The 22,444-nt window shown below is 39.8% G+C and overlaps 1 protein-coding gene across 6 annotated transcripts in view; it reads left to right on the top strand.

Moving 5' to 3' along the window:
* Nucleotides 1–22,444, top strand: part of SULF1 (sulfatase 1) — a 156,458-nt gene that overhangs the window by 77,929 nt on the left and 56,085 nt on the right. For all 6 annotated transcript variants that reach the window (XM_075583736.1, XM_075583731.1, XM_075583733.1 and 3 more), the window contains 2 exons: nucleotides 8,524–8,675; nucleotides 18,191–18,360. In XM_075583736.1, coding sequence (XP_075439851.1) covers nucleotides 8,524–8,675; nucleotides 18,191–18,360 — 322 coding nt within the window. The remainder of the gene's footprint in view (nucleotides 1–8,523; nucleotides 8,676–18,190; nucleotides 18,361–22,444) is intronic.

Genomic DNA, 22,444 nt, shown 5'->3' with positions numbered 1-22,444 from the left:
AAGCTATACTGTACAACATTCTATGAGTTAACTGGCATGTCATTACCCAGAATCATGTGTCACTGAATGAACAGTTACAATGGGGTGAAACAAGCCTTGGAGACCAGTGCTTGACATGAAAAGGTACTTCTGAGTTTCTTATCTGTGCATTTCCCCTACACACTCTCTTCCCCCTCCGAGAAACCACAACTCCTTTTTTAGGTTTGGATTTTCATGCCTCTGTGCATGTCTTTGTAAGGGGAGAGTACAGCTGTCGAGCAACAAGAAGTATCAGTCTCTTTTTGCAATTCCCCCTACCTTCATTAATCCTTAGCTTTTGTTTCGAAACTGTTCTCCGGTTTAAATCTACATGCTTTTTATAGGGTTATAGCACTTCCTGGTTTCTTCTCAAATTTGTGGGAGAAAATACTGTTATTGTAACCACATACTTTTTAAGTCATCCATAGTAAAAATGTATTATTGGACCAGTCCCATTACAACCAATTGCGGTTATACCTCTCTCATAAAGAGGTTTGTCAGTGCAATACAAAATATCAGTCCGAGAGTTGGATCCAATACCAGCATGGGATTTAAATCTAGTGTTGAAGGTTCTGTACCACACCATTTGTACCTTTGCAAGAAGCAGATCTGAAGATCCTTTCACTAAAGACTGCATTCTTAATAGCACTGACATCGGCTGGACAATCAGAGAGTTACAGACCCTCTCAGCAAAGGAACGCTATATCTCATTGCATCCTGTTTTCAGGGAAAAGTAAAGGAGAGGGCATGAAAAAGGTCTATTGGAAGATGGATCATACAAGCAATAGGGATAGCATATCAAAGATCCAACATGGAGATTCCAACAGGATTAAGAGCTCGCACTACAAGAGCAGTAGCAACGTCCTGGGCAGAGAAAGCTCGGGTGTCTGCAGAAAAAAATTGCAATGCAGCTACAAGGAAAAGTATACATAATTTCATGAGAGATTACAAGCTGGATGTAGAGTCATCCCAAGAAGCAGCTTTTGGCAGAAAAGTTCTGCTGGCTGTAATAGATTAAAATTGCTTTTCCTGTGTCCATTCTCCCTTCCTTGTATTGCTGTAATAAAGCCAATGGTGCTTCCTGATGGGCGGGGAGGAAATTGAACATTTTACTTATGGAAAATGTCTTGGCTTTTCCTTCCCTTTGTTTTAGGGAACCTTGTTTAGTAGATTATGTAGCTAACAATGTCTATGGTTGCCAAGTGTCCAGTATTGAACCGGACTGTCCTGTATTTGGACACTCCGTCCAGTAAAAAATTAGAGTTAATACTGAACTTGTGTGTGTCCGGTATTACCTCTCTGGACATAGTGACCTGACAAGCTTGGGGGGGGGGGCGTGGGATTTTCTTGAGCAGGGTAGTTACCAGGGGGCTGGGCAGCTTCCTTCATTCTGATTGGCTGTTGCTGGGTAATGCAGCCAATCAGGAGCTGGTGTCAAGAGCCTGGGGTGGGGCAAAGGAGAGGAGGAAACAGCATAAAGTGGAGAGGTGTGTGTGTGTGTGTGTCTCGAGCGCGTTGCACCTTTTCACCATTGTGTCCAGTATTTTTGGAGAAGCTAATCAAATGGTTCTGCCTGGAAGTCAAATGTTACATTTTCGCCCCTTTCCTGCTGATCTAAGAGGAATTTATCTAACTTGAGAAATTAAGTTAATGATCAAGAATAAATTATATTAACCACCCTTAAGTTTGGGGTAGCTAATAATGGGTTCATAATAGGTTAAGAGTGATTCCTATTAATGTCAACTAGTTGGGGGTTGGGGAGGAGGGTGATTATGTTGAAGTATAAATAAACCTTCCCCTTTTCCTAGTAATTTCAGGGTTTTGTTTTCCAGTTAAATTAATGATTCCGGTTTCAGTTTGCAACTGGCTTTGAGTCACACTACAGCCCCCTAGAAGTGACATTGAGGGGAGTTGGAGCGGGCAGCAAGTCCTGCCCAGAGCTAGCTGAGGTGGTGCACAAAGTTAGACAAGTTCTTCAATCGGGAAGATCCAGGCTTTGAGAGCAAGGGGATGCAGCAAGGTATTGCCCAAACCGAAGATGTATTTGTGGGTCAAGTATCTGGGACATCCCACTCTTTGGCTCCTTTTAAGCATAGAGCCTATTCTAGTTAGGAATAAATTGAACATGGCTTATGATTGTTATTCCTACTATTTAGTAAGAGACTGTTAATAAGTTTCCAATTTTATAAAATTCCCTCTAATCCTTTCCTGTCCTCCCTGTGCTCGCTGCCCTGTCTTTGAAGAACGAGGTTGTCCGCATACCACCCTTGAGAGAATACCCCAGTGACTGACCACCAAAAGGTTCTACAAAAGTGGGGCCCCTTAGCCGGGACAGGGTTACATGACTATTCTCTTTACTCCTCAAACAATTGATGTTTTCTAAATGAAAGACTTGTGTATGGTCTCTATAGCTCATGCACCATGAATGCTACATATTTACTTTTACAGCAGCATAAAGAAAGGACTGGATGAAGACTGAAGTAGATTACAATGTGTCTGCAGGTTCTGAAGTGCCGTATCCTGACGCTTTATTTATTTTTTCTCGAGTTTTTACAACTCCTTACTATTAGCTGTTTAAGTTTCCATAATTAAGAGTTGGATATCAAAATAAAGAGAATTATCTCATTCAAACTGGTATTCAAAACCAACAAGACATGCTTACAAATTGCCTCCCTTCTCTCTCTCATGCTGCTGCTTCTTGTATTCCTGAACTTTGCACTCTGTTACAGAGCTCCCTTTCTTAAAGAGATAGCATTCATCAGTAAAATCGACATTTTGTCACATATCAATGGTTACTTTGGAACAATAAAGCATGGAGATCTAATAAACGGCTAAGCATTGGGCTGCTGACTGCTACAGGAAATTCCTAGTTAATTGCTAGTGGAATTGTAAGACTTAGCCCAGCAGTGGAATGACCCCACAACATTCATATTTATATTATGTGTTGGGTGCCATTACATTGTACGATGTCTTTTTCCATTGTAGCTTTTTATGAAATACTAAATTATCTCCACAAATACTTGTATTGCATTCATTTTTTGACAATGCATTCATGCATTGGGGAATTTTAATTCGGTTCATCGAATTATTGCTATGTGTTCACCGAAGAAAAAAAAAGTCTTTCACTTCTATATCGGCTTCTCGGGATAGATTGAGGTTATACCATGGTATTTTTTCCTGGCATCATACCAAGATAAAAACAAACTCCGTACAGTTCTTTAGGAGCATCTTGAAAGCCAAGTCATTATAGCCGTTCTCTTAACTTTGTTAACCCACCGGTACTATGTATGATTCCCAAGAAAATTCTGAATCACTTGTCTGGCTCTTGAGAACAGACAGTCTAGTTTAGTGAACTGCTGCATTTAAATCCCAATGTGGCTACTCTGTTCTCACCAAGGTAACTATTATACCACAAAATGTATACAATCTTGCATGCCACTTGTGTAGTTTCAGCTCTATTTATTTTTTGGGTGAAACATTTAAGAAGTATTGAATTGTGATGTTCTTTCAAATATCTATATGAAGATTTATCTGCAACATATGAAGAACTGGCCTCTTCGAACACGTAAAGTTTCCCAAAACTAGTACACGGCAATGTAATTTCATAGCTCGTCCTCTTTCAAAGATGTGAATCAAAAATGAAATATGCCCTTTTCTGATAGTTGAGTCGTGAACACTCACATTAGCCAAGGCAACAGTGGCTTGCAGATCCTAGGATGTTACTCTGGAGTTCTTTGTGACTTTCTGGATGATTTGCTGGTTTGTTCTTGGAGAGCTATTGGTAGGATGACCTCTCCTGGGTAGAGTGATTATGGTATTAATCTTTGTCCTTTTGTACACTATTTGTCTGACAGTGGATTGGTAGAGCCCCAAATGCTTAGAAATGGTTTTGTAACCATTTCTAGACTTATAAGCATCAATAACGGCTTTTCTGAGGTTCTCAGAGATTGCATTTCATGTTATGACGTGTTTTCACACACCTGTATGGTGAAGACCAAACTCTCAACGTTTCTGATCTTTATATAGGGTGGGGCCTCCCAAACTAGACCTGAAGATCTACCTAATTATTTAAACACCTGATTCTAATTATCCCCTTTAATTTAGCTGATAAAACCAGGGTTTCACTTACTTTTGCACATACCCTGACTCTTGATTACTCATTGTTTGTCTAATTCATACATCATTTTGTTTTTAAAGACATGACATTTAATATTCAAGGACTCCATTTCCACAGGCTCAGTACCACAAGATTGGGTAAAGCAGATGTGGTGCCAATATTTAAAAAAGGAGCTAGATCACAACCGGGGAATTACAGACCTATAAGCCTGACTTCAATAGAGGGAAAACTACTGGAAGGTTTAATATGGGATAATATTCTGGAATACCTAATGGAAAACAAAATTATTAGTAATAGTCATCATGGATTTATGAAGGATAGATCATGCCAAACTAACCTTATTTGTTTCTTTGAGGAGGTGAGTAGGAATTTGGACCATGGTAATGCAGTTGATGTAGTCTACCTAGATTTTGCAAAGGCATTTGATACAGTTCCACACGAGGTTGGTGTACAAAATAAAGCAAATTGACTTAGTAAAAATATAAGCACTTGGATTGAAAACTGGTTGAAGGACAGACAACAGAGGGTTGGCATAAATGAAACTTTTTCAGGTTGGGCTAAGGTCGTGAGTGGAGTACCTCAGGGATCGGTACTGAGACCACTGCTTTTTAACTTGTTTATTAATGACCTTGAGGTTGGGATCGAGAGCAAAGTCTCCATCTTTGCTGATGATACTAAATTGTGTAAGGTAGTAGAATCAGAGCAGGGTGTAATTTCTCTCCAGAAGGACTTGGAGAGACTGGTAACTTGGGCAGGTAAATGGCAGATGAGGTAAGGTTATGCATTTGGGAAGCAAGAATAAACAGGTAATTTACAAATTAAATGGGGACAAATGGGGGAATCCTTGATGCAGAAGGATTTAGGAGTGCTTGTAGACAGCAGGCTTAGCAATAGTACCAGAGTCAGGCAGTAGCTGCAAAGGCAAACAAGATCTTATCTTGCATTAAACGGGCAATGGATGGAAGGGAAGTAAACATAATGATGCCCCTTTACAAAGCATTAGTAAGACCACACCTTGAATATGGAGTACAATTTTGGGCACCACTCCTTAGAATTTTTTTTTATGGAACTAGAGAGAGTGCCGAGAAGAGCCACCAAATTAATAAAGGGGTTGGACAACCTAACTTATGAGAAGAGGCTAGCTAAATTAGATTTATTTGCATGAGAAGAGGTGTCTTAAGAGGGGATATGATAACTATATACAAATATATTCGGGGACAGTAAAGGGAGCGTTCAATAGAACTATTCATCCCAAGGGCAGTACAAAGGACTCGGGGGCATCCCATAAGGTTGGAGGAAAGGAGATTTCACCAGCAACAAAGGAAAGGGTTCTTTACAGTAATGGCAGTTAAAATGTGGAATTCATTACCCATGGAGACTGTGATGGCAGATACAATAGATTTGTTCAAAAAAAGGTTGGACATCTTTTTAGAAAGGAAAGGTATACAGGGATATACCAAATAAGTAAAGATGGGCAGAATGTTGATCCAGGGAATAGTCTGATTGCCAATCCTTGGAGTCAGGAAGGAATTTATTTTTCCTCTTATGAGATAACATTGGATGATACTGTATGACACTGGGGGTTTTTATTTGCCTTCCTCTGGATCAATAAGGAAGTCTAGATATAAGATAAAGTATCTGTTGTCTAAATTTAGCATAGGTTGAACTTGATGGACATGTGTCTTTCTTTTTTCAACCTCATCCACTATGTAACTATGTAACATGGAATTGGTTAATATAAAGCCTATTGAATATTTAATAAAAGACTGGTATTGATTCAAGAAAGTTATCATGGAAAAACTGGCATTTTGTAGTTATGACAAAAAAAGCTTGTGCAGGGAATGTGAATAATGTCTGCCTTTTTGCTCTCTGAAGTGCTGTAGAAAAATGTTTGCATTTATAGGGTATGCTTTTCTGAATTGCCATGATCAAAGTTGGATGGTACTTTCACTATAGCCACAGTAAACATATCAGAAGTGGGCTCTTCAGGTTATGGGAATTCAGTATAAAATTTCATTCCAATAGCGGTTTTTCCAGAATGGTTTTAAAGGAGCAATCCTTTGTAGTGGTGTTCCCCTGGCCCCAACCCCCCCCCCCCCCGTTGTACCTCCGTTGCGGGTGCTGTAGTGATGAGCGGCAGACCCGCTGGCAATTCAGGAGGGTGGGGGAACGACAAGCATAGGGCGCCGCCATGTTTGATAGTTGCGCATGCGCAGTGCATATGTGCGGCGGGGCGTCCCTGGTAGGTCGCGCATGCGCAGCGTAAGCGCGAACGGCTGGCCAATAGAGAGGAGGCTCTGAGGTGGGACTACAATTCCCATGAGCCTCAGCAGAGTCACATGACACCAGGGAACGAATAGGAGTGAAGGGATTGCTGGCAGGCAGGAAAGTGAAGCGTGGGGGAGAGACCACGCTAGCAGAGGGTCCTGGAGGAGCAAGGGGAGAGGAGGTGTGTGTTGCAGGGGGTCAGTGACCCACTGCATAGGCCAGAGATTCCCCTTAGGCCCTAGTGCAGACCCTGAGTCACCATCAGCTTGTGGTACTGCAGGGAACAGCCATAGATAGGGACAGCATACCCTTTACTGTAGTAGCAGACAGGGACACAGTATTCTTCCTGCGCTGCTGTGCTGACAGTGGTTTGGGATCAAGCTGCTGGAGTCGAGCAACTACTCGTGAGAGACTACGCTGGATCGGCGGATCCTTTGCGAAGTACAGTTACCGGCTGCTGGAGGAAGGTAGTATATAAGTGCACCAACACCGGTACCTGCAGGCGCTGATCCCGCCTTGGGGAGGGTTCTTTGGGGACACTGAGGGTTAAATGACCAAGGGACTGGTCCAGTACATTGGACACAAGGTGGTGGGTAAAGGACATTATTCCAAGGTGGAGTGTGGCAAGGCCACTAATATCTAATTATTGTATTGCTATATATATGTATGCACTGTTGTTATACGGGTGATATGTGTATGTTCATGCTCTGCATTCAATTAATAGTAAACGGTTACAACGTTGTGGATTATTATCATTATTCTTGTCCAGGGGAATCTTACTTATTGGGGATCCTGGGCAAGTGGAGGCGCTGCCAAGTACATATTGTTACCCCAGGCTCCCAGTTAGCGGAGGCCCAGATCTCGCTGAGCCAGCAGTTAACTACAGCACTAGTAGTCTCTCTATATCAGCAGGAAAGAGGGCTACACTTTATTTATTTATTTTTATACAGGAGTGAAGCAGGGGGTCACTGGAGCTAAACCCCATTTATTGCAGCTCCAGGGACCCCTTGCTTCTAGAATGACTTATCGATTTTATCTGTGCAGTTTTCTGCCGTTTCAGCTGCTGTGATAGATGGGTCAATAGGAAGCCATACTGGGTGACGTCATGGCTTCCTATTGGCTCGCAGGCCCGGGAGCTTTGAAAATCAGCCATATAGTGAACACCTTCAGAGACAAGTACGCCAGGTTCAGCTCTGGAGACCCCCTGCTTCAATCCTGTATAAAAAATGAAGAAAACAAAAAACCGGCTAGGATTGCATCTTGAAAGGTGCAATTGTTCTACCTACTTAAGTGACACTTTTCCAGTTCTGATTTTTTTTTTTTTTTACATTTTCCGAATGTATCATTCATAAGGTGTGTGTGTGTGTTAGATTACAGTGTATATTGAACTCTGAAACACAGCGTGTAATTCAAATCTATGAAATCAGTTGGATTTTATTATTTATATTTGTGACAGTATTTTGAAATTCAAATCATTAAATAGTATGAGATGGAATTAATGAGGTGTGGTGTTTTGTATGATTAAAAATACATACTCCATTGTATAAATCACAACTCTTCAGTGAATGAAAGATTTAATCAAAATAAATATTGATCTTCAGGTGATAATTTTGTGATTACAAAGTTTGGCGAAGTGGATTTGTTACGTTTGTGCAATAAAGGTACTTGCCTGTTTACGTCAATGGCAACTGACCCTGGATCGGGTGTGATCAATCTACCCCGAAGGGTACCCGAGATGATCCCTGTCACTAAAAGTGTTGCTAGCTCACTCAATGGATCTTTTGATTCCGAAGCATTCATATTTCTATTCTTATAACATATTTCATATTTCTATAATCACTTCCAATATGTTGAACATTTTCATATGGGGCTCTCCGTCTTTCTTGACTTTATGCAGGCTAATTTGTTAGCGAAAAAGAGTTAACAGACGTTGTAGATTACCGGGAATATTGTTCTGTGATGAGTTTGACTTCGTAATTCTATTCCGTGGCACTGTCCGTTTGCGCTATAAAAACATTTGCCCGTGGAAATACCAGCCTTAACACTTAGATTGGGGTTCAAATCAACATGGGAATCTAATTACAATTTGTTGATTTTGTGTCTCATTTTTGTCTTCTCAGCCTTTTTTGGAAAATACCTCAATGAATACAATGGAAGCTATATCCCACCTGGATGGCGGGAATGGCTTGGACTAATCAAGAACTCCCGTTTCTACAATTACACCATGTGTAGAAATGGATACAAGGAGAAGCATGGATTTGAATACGAGAAGGTATTTTCCCCCCCAAACGTTGGCAATATATATATATTTTTTTTAACCCCCTAGTTTATTTTAGTGTGCTGGATAAATGCAGATTATGCTACAAGAAAGAGAAAAGCATATATTAACTGTTTGAATGGTGTATTCCAATATTCTTTTAAATAGGTGATTCCCCTACATTTTGTCTTGGTTAAGGGGTAACAGTGTATCTCTGGGGAAAAATGAGTCATTTTTGAGCATTGAAATAGAAATGTTAATATAATTCCTTGGTTCAAAGTTGTGGGGTCCCCCCCCCAATCTTTTTAAGACCGAATTTTACCATACGTTGCTTATTGCCAAATAGTAAAAAAAAAATGTTATAACAAAATGTAAAGTTACTTTTCAGTATATTTGTTATCTCAACATTTTTCGTTTTACATCTGAAAGCTTCAACTTTATTCTTTCATGAAAAGAATATGATCCATCCTGCTGAAAGTTGGGTATGAAAAGGGAGGTCAGGCAAAAATGAGTTATCCTTCAGGTCTATAATATTCTGATAAATATTATCAGCTACAAAACACATGAACAAATCTGTACTTTATACCGTTTTTCATTATGCGGTGGACAAAAAAAATATTGTATTTGAACCGCGAAGTCTCAGGGTAGTTAAATTGGAATAGATACCTGCAGAAATAAAGTTTGAGAAGCTTTTTAAACCTAGTTCTCACTAATAACAAAGCATGGAATGAGTGCCAAGGTGACCTGCCCACAGCAGTGAGACTTCACAGATCTGCGAACTGCTGCTGCAAACCAGGAGCCTTTCCAGCTTGATTACTGCATGCTGGAATTTCTTCAGAAAACAGCTAGCCGGTGACACAGATGTTCCAGTTATGGCATTTGACCCATGTAATGGGATTGCATCTAAAGATTACAGGCTTAGTGGTGGCCCTTAAATCCTGGAAGATGTACTGCTCCAAATTAATTCAACATAATCTCTCCTTTGAGTTACTGGTCTAGAGTAATCAACCTCTGTTAAAAAGAGTTAATATATTACCAGGTAAAAACCACCCCAAAGTTGGGCTTTTTTATTGCAGTAAAATTTTAACGGGAGTGATATTTTACTGTTACGATGTTAATGTAACTGATAATTACTAGTTAATTACAGTATTGCGATACAATGGGAGAGGGTAATCGTATATTTCTACTATAGGGTTATGTAATATAACTCTATGTAGAAAATACATTAACCCCTTTGATGCCTGTGGCTTCCAAGGTAAAGGCCGACACCTATGGGGTAATAATAAAGTGAAACTGCACTACTTACCCTCCTTGGCTTCCTAAGTGGCTAGTAACTGCTATAGCAAACAACCACCTCCGGGGATCATAACCACCCCCATCCCTGCCAACAAACATTACAACGCCCTGTAGCGTAATGGCCAACAGCCCTATTATCCACTAGAAGTATAATAAAAAAAGAATGTAACCTATGAAATACATTAAAAATTACAATATATTAACATAATTTAAAAAAAAACTTGAAATAAACATGAAACCATTGATTTGGCACTATGGCTACCTAGGCCCTCTAAATGGGAGCCTAGATAGCCACATTGGAACTCAATGGCGAGGATTAATAAAATTGTCGCACTTACTATATTACCCTGATGAAGGGCATCCTAATATTTGGAACCAATCAAAAAAAAGGGCTGATGCCCAACCATTAAAAAGCAATAAAATGAATTCACAGCCCGATGGCCAATACATTATTTTTATGTATAGATTAAAAACCTGAAAAACAATCCAAATACCCCGTGCCACCCAAAAAAAAACATTAAATTAAGACATAAAAGTAATCCAAGGCCTAAAGATAAAGATAAAGTCCATAAAATAATCAATCCAGGCATGTTGGCCTATTTATAAAACATCCCCGTCCATGGGGCTACGACTGGGGATCTTCAACTTGACACCAAGCACAGGATTCTCTGTTGATTAAAGATTCGTCTTGTGGAAGTATTTTTCTTTTCATCTTTCAAGACTTCTTCTGTGTTTTTTTTTTTTTTTTTTTAAATCTTCAGCCACTGGATGTGGTCTCTTGGTTTACTTCTGGTTTTCTGCAAGTGTCCTGGCCTTTTACAGCTCAAACTGCTGGGAACATTTACAACAAATGATCCCAAACAGGAAAGTGTTACAAAGATCTTGTACTGCTTTGGAGGTGGGTTAACACCTGCTATAGAAATCAAAAGGATGCTTTAAATCTTATTAAAAATGGCATTACGTTTTGAATAAAACCAAAAATCAAAAAAAGTCACTATTATCTAATACTACAGAACTGATTTATTTAAAAAAAAAACCATAAGATTTCACATGTTTTGCTGCTTTAAAAAAAGAATGGATTCCTTTTTTTACACCTGCAATACACACATTTTTGGTCTACCAAAGTTTGTCTCTGGCCCATTTGCCCTTTGCTTGAATTGATATGTTATCAATTTTTTTCTTTTTTTTTTCTATATGCTAACATAAACAAAATTGTGTATTGAATGGAAATGAAGCACAATCACAGAATGTACAATATGTGCTGTTTTTATTAGGGTTTAGCTCCTGTCCACTGTAATGAAGAATGCCGCAGTGAGCTGGTTTATTAAGCAGGCCGTATAAAATCCCTACAGTGGTAATTTAAAAAAAGAAAAAAATGTATTGTCATCTAATTTGTAATTATAGATATAATCATCTAATCAATTACCAACATTCCACAGTTCAGTACAATAATACAAGACAAGATTAAGCAGCAATCCCCCAACTCACTTCTTTTTTTAATTTATTATCTGGATTGGAATTGTGGGAACTCTCAGAGTTTAACAAATAAACAGACAGGTGTCCTAATGCTCAACCTAATAATCGTAGATAGCAGGTATATATGAAAAGCTGAGGTGCAAACAGGAATATAAATCAATGTAGAGTATTTACATGTTTTCCCAAAAATGGGAAGACAAAAAAGATTCCTGTATACTGCTCTCATTCAGCTAAGTGAATGGTCAATAGAGAGGACTCAGTGGTCTCCGAGTATTTTACTCATGTCACCATTTGGTAACAGAACTCCCAATGTACTCAAAAATAATACACTTTTATTAACATATGTAACACCACATCCCTCCTCTGGGAGACTGTGTGTTATGGTGCTACCTGTTTAGCTCACAAGAGGCCTAAGCCTCTCGCTTGGGGGAGCCTGGAGTGGCTGGTGCAGTGCCTCCACCCATGAGGATCCCTGTGTTGGCGGGATAGCCCCTCGCGGGAACTGGTATACCTATTTGGTATACCTCCAATAACCACAATTACAACAAAGTATATACAACCTATTTACTTTGATCCCACAGTCTCAGCAATACAATATACACAATCACAATAACTATCCCCCAAAATACTGAGGGTGCCCTGGGCACATAAAACCCAATGATGCGCCCCAAACAGTCCAACCCAGATATGTGAGGGAAGCGCTACCCTCCCGGTGTGGTGTTGGTGCACGTGGTGGTACCTTCCTGGCTACGTGAGTACACAAGGGAATTTGTAGACAGGCGGCAAGCATGGTCCCATGATGTAGGGCCTCCAACACAATCCCCTTCTCACAAAGCACAACTCGATCGATTCCACCAGGCCTGGGGAATCCTCCGCTGTGGTTACGCCTGCTCCGCTGAGTTGTCAGTATACTAAGGGGCAAGGCTTTACTATGGCCGGCCCTACGATTCTCCTCTACAGGGTAGGGGAAGTTAGCTGGGGCCTACGGGGGAACGGGTCTGGCCTAGTCTAGGGGGCTGACTTGCTCACTGGACACTACCTCTCCCTTCGCCGGCTCCGTCAGGACTGACCACGCCGTCTCCAGTCTGCGGAGGAAATCCTGAACGACACAACGTCCCTTTCCTGCAGCGCCAACCTCAAGATGGCCGCTGCCTTACACGGTCCATATGTATGTGGCTGCGCCAACCACAACATGGTCGACACGGCTCACCAAACCCTCCCACGTGACGGGACCATTGTCAGGGAGGAGGCAAGGGAGGGTACCCTGATATATATATATATATATATATATATATATATATATATATTTATATAGTATGTGAAAATATACAATGTGTGTATAAAATCCCCAATGGTGGGTGTAGGGTCAGTATAGATGTAATAGATCCAAGATGTGTGGATACTATCATCTATAATATGTAGTGTGTAGCTGTAACAGCTGCTGATTCCTCTGCCGGCTTCTGTTTAATGCCGGGGGCCACCACTGCATATCATCTCTCCCCGCCTGTCTGAGGAGAGTGATGGGCCACCAGGGGGGAGGGGAGAGAGCGGTCCCCGAAGAGTGCTGGCCCCGGGCTATAGCTACGCCCCCCCTGGGGGTATTGCTGCTTTAATATACAGTGGTACAGTAAGTAAGGAGAATAAAACTAAGATGATAGTATTGCACAGTTTCGTTTCTGATCAGAAGAACCTAAGCAAAGTACAATTAACAGGAAAAGAAAATGGCGGAACAAAATGTTATTCCTTTGCAACTAGGAAGGACAACAACACAATGTATTGCAGAACAGGGGTTAACAATACCTTTACATTTCAAATCCTATGGCTTCTTGGTAATAACCGCTTCTATTAATTTAATTATTCACTTTTTAAGCATGAATACAGCCATGACTACATAAGTAGGAACTTTTACTTTGATGACATGCAGACATCATAACTCTGTGCCTAGGACATACTTGAAAACGAGAGGCAACTCTCAATGTATTACTTCCTGGAAAGATGGTAGTGCGCACACTCGAACAAACAGGTGATAGCGGGGTACTTAACCGCCGGTGCGCTGGTTCTGGGGAGCTCCTGATGTCCCAAATAGATCCAGTGAAGAAGAAGAATCAGGCACACGGTCTTAATCATCAATGAAAAGGGGGGTTTATTGTGCCAAGAAATCCAACGTTTCGGCAGTAATAGGCCTACACCTTGAGAAAGGCAGTATTACTGCCGAAACGTTGGATTTCTTGGCACAATAAACCCCCCTTTTCATTGATGAATAAGACCTTGTGCCTGATTCTTCTTCTTCATTACTTCCTGGAAAAACATTTTATAAATATTTTTTTTTATATTTTTCATAAATAAACATCAGGAAGATGCACAAAGTTGTCTAATTGGGATTTTGTGTTCCCAAAAGTCACTTGGCTTTGTATGTATGTATGTCTTTATTTATATAGCGCCATTAATGTACATAGCGCTTCACAGTAGAAATACATGTGACAATCATATAAATAACAAATAATACAAATAACAGGTCATGGGAATAAGTGCTTCAGACAAAAAAAGTAATATTTAGGAAAAAAGAGTCCCTGCTCCGAGGAGCTTACAATCTAATTGTAATCTTTGCTTGTCATTACAAATCCGTCTCTTTTTTTTTTTCATTTGAAATCAATAAATCTATATTCCGTTAATTTCAGTATAAGTAGAGTAAGTGAAACGTATAGACTCGTTATGAGTTGGGATACCCATTAGTGGAGCAACAAGAAATGTATTCTTAGATGTGTTGGATTTGAAAGTGCTTCTGACCTCACCTATTTTCATTGTTTAAAATTGTGAAGTTTTAAAATGTATGTATCACCTGATACTTAGGTTTTAGCATTATGCAATCTTTATACTGTAGCATTTTTGAGAACTTTTCAGAAACAGGCTATTTTATGTTTATATTTGGAAAAACTAAAATAGATCTCTAAATTGTAAGAAATAATGCAGTGGAGAATTATACCGATGTAGCAAGACGTACGGTTTGGTTTCCGCTGCTGCTCGTGGTCCGGTGACCATGGCAATCGCGGCCTGAACGGATGAATGCTGCTTGTGGTCCGATCTGGAAGCATATACCCCCTGCTGCGCAATCACCGCAGACCCTGTCTCCAGCGTCACGGCCGTTTGCATTTTCAGCCACATTGCTACATCTGTATGTGTATATGGGCAATGAAAAGGCCATATTCTGAAAACCTTAAAGTATTTCTGAAGATACATACAGTACTATTTTCATTAGAGATTATGTAGCGCTTTACAACTATATGAAGAAACTAAATGAGTCGTAAAAATAATTAGATATGCTTTCAAACCCTATGGTAGTGTTTTTCAACTGAGGGTTCCTACGACCTCTTGGGATCCAAGCAGTGTCGGAGTAAAAAAAAATGCCCTTAGGCACTTATCTGGTGCCACCCCCTTCCATAGCAACATGATGCCGTGTGCTTTCACATTGCGGGCCGCGCATGTGCATGAGCGGCAGGCAAGTGCCGATTGTGTATGTGTCGATCGTGCATGGCATCCCCAAATTCTGCCGCTTTATGCCCGGGTCTAATGGGAAATCCGCCAGTGGTTCTATGGGCATCCCTAAAACATTCCCTGCAATTCTTAGGTAACTTGAAAATTATACCAAATACAGAAGAATTTACAATGCATCTGATCTCGAACGCGCTGTTAGAGAGGGTTGGGGTTCCTTACAATGCATCTGATCTCACACGCTATTAGAGAGGATTGGGGTTCCTTACAATGCATCTATCTCAGGACGCGCTATTAGAGAGGGTTGGGGTTTTGCAGAATTTAATTATATAGTGATAGGGTTCCTTAACCAAACAAAAAATTGAAAACCACAGGTCTATGGGATTGTTCAATTCTCATTCAAATCTTCACAGCCTTCTTTCTCTAGACTGAATAGTAACAGTGGCAATTATATGTTCTGGTTAAAAGAGGAAGGTTACACCTGGTTCACTTGTCTCGATACTGCTGTGCAACACAGATTCTGTCCCTCAGGCACTGCTTTGGCAGCTGTTCTGAGCCCTGAATACACAGCACGTGATCAGTCATGCCTGCAAGTGCTTGACATTGTAAGAATAGCCTCAGCAGTTTACCAATGAAGATTACAGGAGACCGCAGGCTAGCAGTGGTCGCAGGTGGTTTAATTTAAAAAAAAATCTTCTCTTTTTTTTTTTAAACCCCCTTTTTGTTCCATTTCCTCAATTTCCCAGAGCGCACAATTTCTGCGAGCCATCTTGGCTATAAGTTGTCAGTTGATTTGGAAGTTGACTCTTTTTTTAATATCAGCAGCTGCACAAACCAACTAATGAAGCTGCTCACAATGCATTTGCAAGCTCAGCTGGCATCATAAAGGTTAACAGTCCAATTATTCCCACCTCTTTACGTCTTTAAATCTAAAAGATAAAAATATAACTACAATAATCAAGTTCAGATATTATTATTTTTTTGTATTTATCCAGCTGCTTAAAACGGTTGATGGAACTGTTATCTTTACTTGTTTAGTGTCCATTGTTTAGTGCATTCTCGCAATTATTATGATTGGATTATTTAACATCCATTCATTTACAAACTAAAACAGGTTAAGAATCCTTTCTGCAGATGAAATTAGGATATTATTATGGCTGCCTTGTTTTCTTATTACTACACCAAGGATTTTCCAAATGAATTGATATATGTATGACCGCTTAGTGCAGCATATACATGTACACAGTTCCACTTTTCCTTTTCTTTTGCTGTATGCTCCCTGAGGACATTTAGAAATGGGTTTGAGTAAAATAATACTGCACTTCACCCACTAATCAAAAAAATGTGCATTATACTGATATCTTTTTAAGCCTTTGCAAGCTTTGCAGGATATCAAAGGTTTGGCTTGGCACATTACATAGGTGTTGCCCGGAAATGTATCTGGAATTAATCAGGGTGGTATACATCCTTTCTAGTAAGTGATGAATGCAGGCCAAAATACATTCCGTTTTATAAAACTCGACAAGAAGACTAAACTATGTTTTAACAGATTATATATATATATATATATATATATATATATATATGTATATATATATATATATATATATATATATATATATGTGAAAGAATTATAGACAGCGCCCCTTACCAAACACACCAAAACTGCTGCAACGCTGATATATGTGGTAGGTGTTTGCACCAGGTTGATAATTTAAGTTCAAACAGATCAATAACAATATAAAAATATAAAAAGTGGCAGGGGCCGTATATATGCCCAAAAAATGAATGTGTTAAAAAGAAAAGAAAAGAAAAAGTGTGCATAAAAATCAAAAAGAAAAATAAAAAAATTGTGAACAAAAATTAATTCAAATTGTATCAAAAATAAAGGACAAAAGAATATCTGTGCAATTGATATAAATGACTAAAAATATGTAGGGTCCAACCTAACCTAAATTGTGAATTGATTTCAAATCATAACAGTTAATGGACCAAATATATTAATATTCAAAAACCAAAAGATTGAAAAAATGGTAAAACAATTGTAAATGTTCACAAAAAATACTTAAGTCCTCAGATTGTCCAGGATAATGATTCACAGAAGTACAGGCTGCTTCTTCTTGGGTTCACCGAACTCCCACAGCACCTATTTAGATAAAAAAGAAAAGAAGCGCCCGATCCTTGTGTAAAATCAGATAAGAATTTTAATATATCACGGACAAGACAAATGCACACTTACAATTTGTCTGATAAAATCAGGCATGTTATGGGACCAGCCCATGCACCAACTGAAGACTCCACGATCGCCTCTGTGTAATCTGAAGTCCTTTGGAGTGCTGGATCTTGTGTCTGTATCAGCCTTTGTTCCAGAGAATTGTCCCAGAGAGTAAGGGAATCAGTAGTTTCCTTTGCGGCTGCTTAGTTGTAGCGTGCGGCCGCCATTCACCTCTCTCGTGGAGCACTGGGACCCGGATGGGACTTCACACACGTCTCTGCGTCTCTGCGTCTTCACGTTGGTAGCTGGGAACTGCTCGACCACCGTAGGTTCACTGCCACATATCCCTACGCGTTTCTTCCGTCCTTGCGGATTTCATCAGGGGATATGTGGCAGTGAACCTACGGTGGTCGAGCAGTTCCCAGCTACCAACGTGAAGACGCAGAGACGCAGAGACGTGTGTGAAGTCCCATCCGGGTCCCAGTGCTCCACGAGAGAGGTGAATGGCGGCCGCACGCTACAACTAAGCAGCCGCAAAGGAAACTACTGATTCCCTTACTCTCTGGGACAACTCTCTGGAACAAAGGCTGATACAGACACAAGATCCAGCACTCCAAAGGACTTCAGATTACACAGAGGCGATCGTGGAGTCTTCAGTTGGTGCATGGGCTGGTCCCATAACATGCCTGATTTTATCAGACAAATTGTAAGTGTGCATTTGTCTTGTCCGTGATATATTAAAATTCTTATCTGATTTTACACAAGGATCGGGCGCTTCTTTTCTTTTTTATATATATATATATATATATATATATATATATATATATTATTTTTTTTAAATGATCTTATAGTCCAATGCTTTTATGGACAACATTGGCCATATCTCAACATGGAACAGATCTTTCCTTGGAAGTTTATTACCACAACATCTGTTTATAATACAGTAACATCCATATAAAATGTAATGTGTTCTATATATATGTTTGTGTCCAATACTGGCTATCATGAACTGCAAATAATCTTTATTTATTTTTTTTTAACTGTTTTATTACAGGATTATTTCACAGACCTAATAACCAATGACAGCATTAATTACTTTAAAGTATCAAAGAAAATGTACCCTCATCGTCCAATAATGATGGTTATCAGTCATGCTGCACCCCATGGACCCGAGGATTCTGCTCCCCAGTTTTCAGAGCTCTTCGCTAATGCTTCCCAACATATGTGAGTAAAACATGGAAATTACTACTGGGTTTTTTTTTGGGAGGAGGGGTTTTTTTTTGTTTTTGTTTTTTTTGCCTTTTCAGTCTAAGGCAGAGTTTGGAAAAATGACTATAATTGGGTCATCCCTTAAGGTTGGAGGAAAGGTGATTTCACCAGTAACAAAGGAATGGGTTCTTTGCAGTAAGGGCAGTTACAATGTGGAATTCATTACCCATGGAGACCGTGATATCTTCAAAAAAAAGTTGGACATCTTTTTAGAAAGGAAAGGTATATAGGGATATACCAAAGAAGTAAACATGAGAAGGATGTTGATCCAGGGAGTAATCTGATGGCCAATATTTAGAGTCAGGAAGGAATTTATTTTCCCCTTGTGAGATATTATTGGATGATACAGTATGTCATTGGGGTTTTTTGTTTGCCTTTCTCTGGATCAATATACTGTAAGTACAAATATAGGGTAAAGTATCTGATGTGTACATTTAGCATGGGTTGAACTTGATGGACGCATGTCTTTTTTTCAACCTCATCTACTAAGTAACTTAAGGAGATGGGAAAAACTGAAGTGTTACAATACTTTTAATGAGCACTTCAGTATTGACTGGCTCTGCACTATCGCAACTGGACTAACATGGCTATTTCTATTTAATTCACAATACTTTTAGGCCCTTTTAAGTCTTGTACTCCAGAGTTTGTACTGATGCCTTTATTACATTAACTGATATCTTTTTAACAAAGATACTGTACACATGCCCTATGCAGGGGTATTTCTATATTCTCTGGCAAAAAGAACCATTTGTAAAAGGAAAACTAACAAGTGGTCGAAAAGGCAACACTTACAAAGGTTTTCTGGTATCCTGATGTCCAGAATCTTTTAGTAATAGGAGTTAAATAGACAACTGGCTATTATACTAAAGGGAAAGATGGAGTCGTAAACTAGTTTAGGAGAGCGATATGATTTTTGCTGCAATGATTGGATTCTTTTGTTTATAGGGGGGAGAGTAATGAGATATTAGACAATGGAAGGACAGAGCAGTCAGGATGGAAGATCATACAGTATGTATTGGAGAATTGTTTGTGCAGTGAAGAAAAAAAAGACATTGTAAGGATTGAAAAATCTAGGTGCAAAATGAAAGGCAGAAAAGAACACTGTCTATCTAGGAAATGTGCTATGCGATGGGTGGTGTTCCCTTAAAAATGTATACCGTAGCTATTAAATGTGTGGTACGTCTTTGGGTACAGATGCAATTTAAATATTTAAGTCGAGATGAGACTGGTTGATGATCAAAATATTCTTTGTATCTTGAGAATTTCTTATTTTCTGCTAGGGTAGCAGAGTTTATCATTTACCTTCAACCAAGAAGTCTAAAGGTCAATGAAACTATATAGTAACGTAGGTTGCAGCTGTCATGGTAAAGCATAAGGCTGCGTCTATGCTGCTGCTGACCGCGCTTGGCACTTAGTGCGGTCAGCACAATCAATTTTAATCTGTCCGGCCACGCTCACGCGGCACCCGTGCATATATGCTTGCGGGCGCCGGGCGCTTGCCGAGACAGGTAAAATTGAAGGGTCACATGACCTCAGCCAATACGCGCCAGTCACTGTTAGGCCATGTCCCCCCCAACCCCCATCCCCGTCACACTTACTGAAAAAGTTGCCGGACAGCCGAATGCTCATGCTTAGAGAGTTGGTGATGTCACAACTCTCAAACATGAACGCGGTCAGTGGCATGGGGGGCGCAGCCTAACATAAAATGGCTATCTTTACTAAGCAGTACTAAACTAGAAGACCATTACACAAAGTCAGAGAAGTTCTAAACCTCATTGATTGGAAGAAGGAGTGGCTCAGTGAGTAACTCACTGACTGGCACTGAGTTTGAAGCAGGGGAACCTGCTTATGTAGTATGAACCAATACACAACCCACCCCCTGTGCCCCCACATAAAACCATTATTTATTTATTTTAACGCAGTTGATAACATAGGCCAGCAGGGGTCACTGGGTGATCCCCACGGGTGTCTGAGAGCCCTCAGGTAGTCCCCGCAGGTGTCCGGTGGCCCCACAGGGGTCCTCGGGTGGTCCCCGTGGGCATCCAGGGGTCCTCAGGTGGTTCCCGTGGGTCTCCGCTGGCCTGCGGTAGCATTCGTGCTGTAAAAATAAATAAAGATGGCCTACATTTCAATAAATAACCCCCTCCCCCCCAAAACACATACAGTACAGTAATGTGCAAAATAACAATTATCCAGATATGGATAATAGATAATTTGCCCATTATTAAACAAAACATTAGCCAGCCAGCATAAATAAAGTAAATAAATCTGTACTACTTACCACTGCCATTATGAATGGTGTCCTCGTCAGCATACTTCAGGGCCATGTCCTCCGTTGCCAGAAAGAATACATCAAAAATACAATCTAATGGCCCCTAATCCCATAATCACCTTAGAGGTTAATAATCGCAATAGTAATTAAGGGATTAACCCACCCTCCCCTGCTACACACCCGGGAGGCCTAACCACCCACCCCGAACCCACTATACCCACCCTGTACCCATAGATTGGCATAGTTGTACATCATACCCATATAATATGGGCATGATAAGCTGCTATCGCAGTCAATGGTCACCCTAATACAAAAGCATGAATGTCCAAAATATACAATAATCAATCATGTATAACAAGAACCTAAACCCCCAAAATAAAAAATGAAAAGCACTAGCCAACCAATCAATTACCTAAATAAAACCACTAGCCAATCAATTAAATAAATCACACCACTAGGAATTCAATTAAATAAGTCACACCGCTATCCAAACAAGACATTTAATACATAAAAGCAGTAACCAACACAACAATTAATTAATACAACCACTAGGCAACACATCAATTAAAACCAGTAGCCAACAAAATACAACATTAAATAAAAAAGCTAAACAATCGGACATTTTTAAAAAAAAACAAGCCATCACAATTCAAAACAATTTAATCTAAACAATAAACAGAAATAGAGAATATTACAGTCAATAGAAGAAATGCATTTGGCAAAAAATGCATTGGCTACCACTAAACAGGTAACGCATAGCGTGTAACTTGGAGAAAGTACACTAGATCCCTAACACAACTGCACTCAAGGTGTGTAATAATACAACTATCTTCAGACTTAATAAATCATAGAATCCCAATATTCTTAATGTTGCAACTTGATATATGGTGGTTCTAAATAAACACTTTTGCAGGAATAGCCAACTGACAAGAGAACTAAAACATCTATAACTTTCTATGAAAATAATAACATTTTATTAATTAATGATGCTATTAAACAACGACGCGTGTGAGGTTTATATACAGTATACAGTGAATCATTAAAAAGCCCTAGGATAGGTGCACAATACAGGACACTATTAGATAACCTGAACTCAGGTAAGAATGATTCCAATAGGTGTCTCTGGATATTATCACTGATGAAGTAATCAGAGATATCCACACAGAAGCTGAAATAGTGGTTTGGTATATTCAGCCAATTCATATGGCTGTAATAGTATATATTGTATAACCAGCTACAAAGTTGCACTTTTTCCTCTCAGCTTAGAGTGACACAGATGGATAATACACTGAAGTTGACTGACGATGGTCAGGTCATTGCTACAAAAGAAAATAATATTGTAGCGATCTCCATAGGAAGTTCTTCCAAAAACGTACAGTAGTAGGTGGTTACAAAAGCTAGCTACAGCTACACTGTAACAGTGTTAGTATAGTGAAGTAGCTAGCCTAGTTGTAATGTGCAGCAGAGGAGTGAGAAATAATAACCTGATAATGTGCCCATATGCAGATGATACCTTTTTAACACTACAGCCATTGGTTTGGCTAGATTCAATAAATATAGCATAAGCACATCAGTAGCATTAGATACATGCGGAGGAACTATCTGTTATTCCTGCTATAGATCATTGCTATACAACTGTATCAATGTCTGCTGCTGCACGGTCAGAGTTGCTTCCGTGTATGTGTCGCCTCCCGTGCTGACACCACCGTCGTGGCGTCACTCGAGACCCAAATTGGGTTGGATTTTGGCGTCACTCGAGACACAAAA

Source organism: Ascaphus truei, chromosome 2 (assembly GCF_040206685.1).
Source record: "Ascaphus truei isolate aAscTru1 chromosome 2, aAscTru1.hap1, whole genome shotgun sequence".
In the NCBI taxonomy this organism is placed as follows: domain Eukaryota; kingdom Metazoa; phylum Chordata; class Amphibia; order Anura; family Ascaphidae; genus Ascaphus; species Ascaphus truei.
The sequence above is the reverse complement of the archived record's forward strand: the minus strand, read 5'-3'. Positions and strand labels throughout refer to the sequence as shown.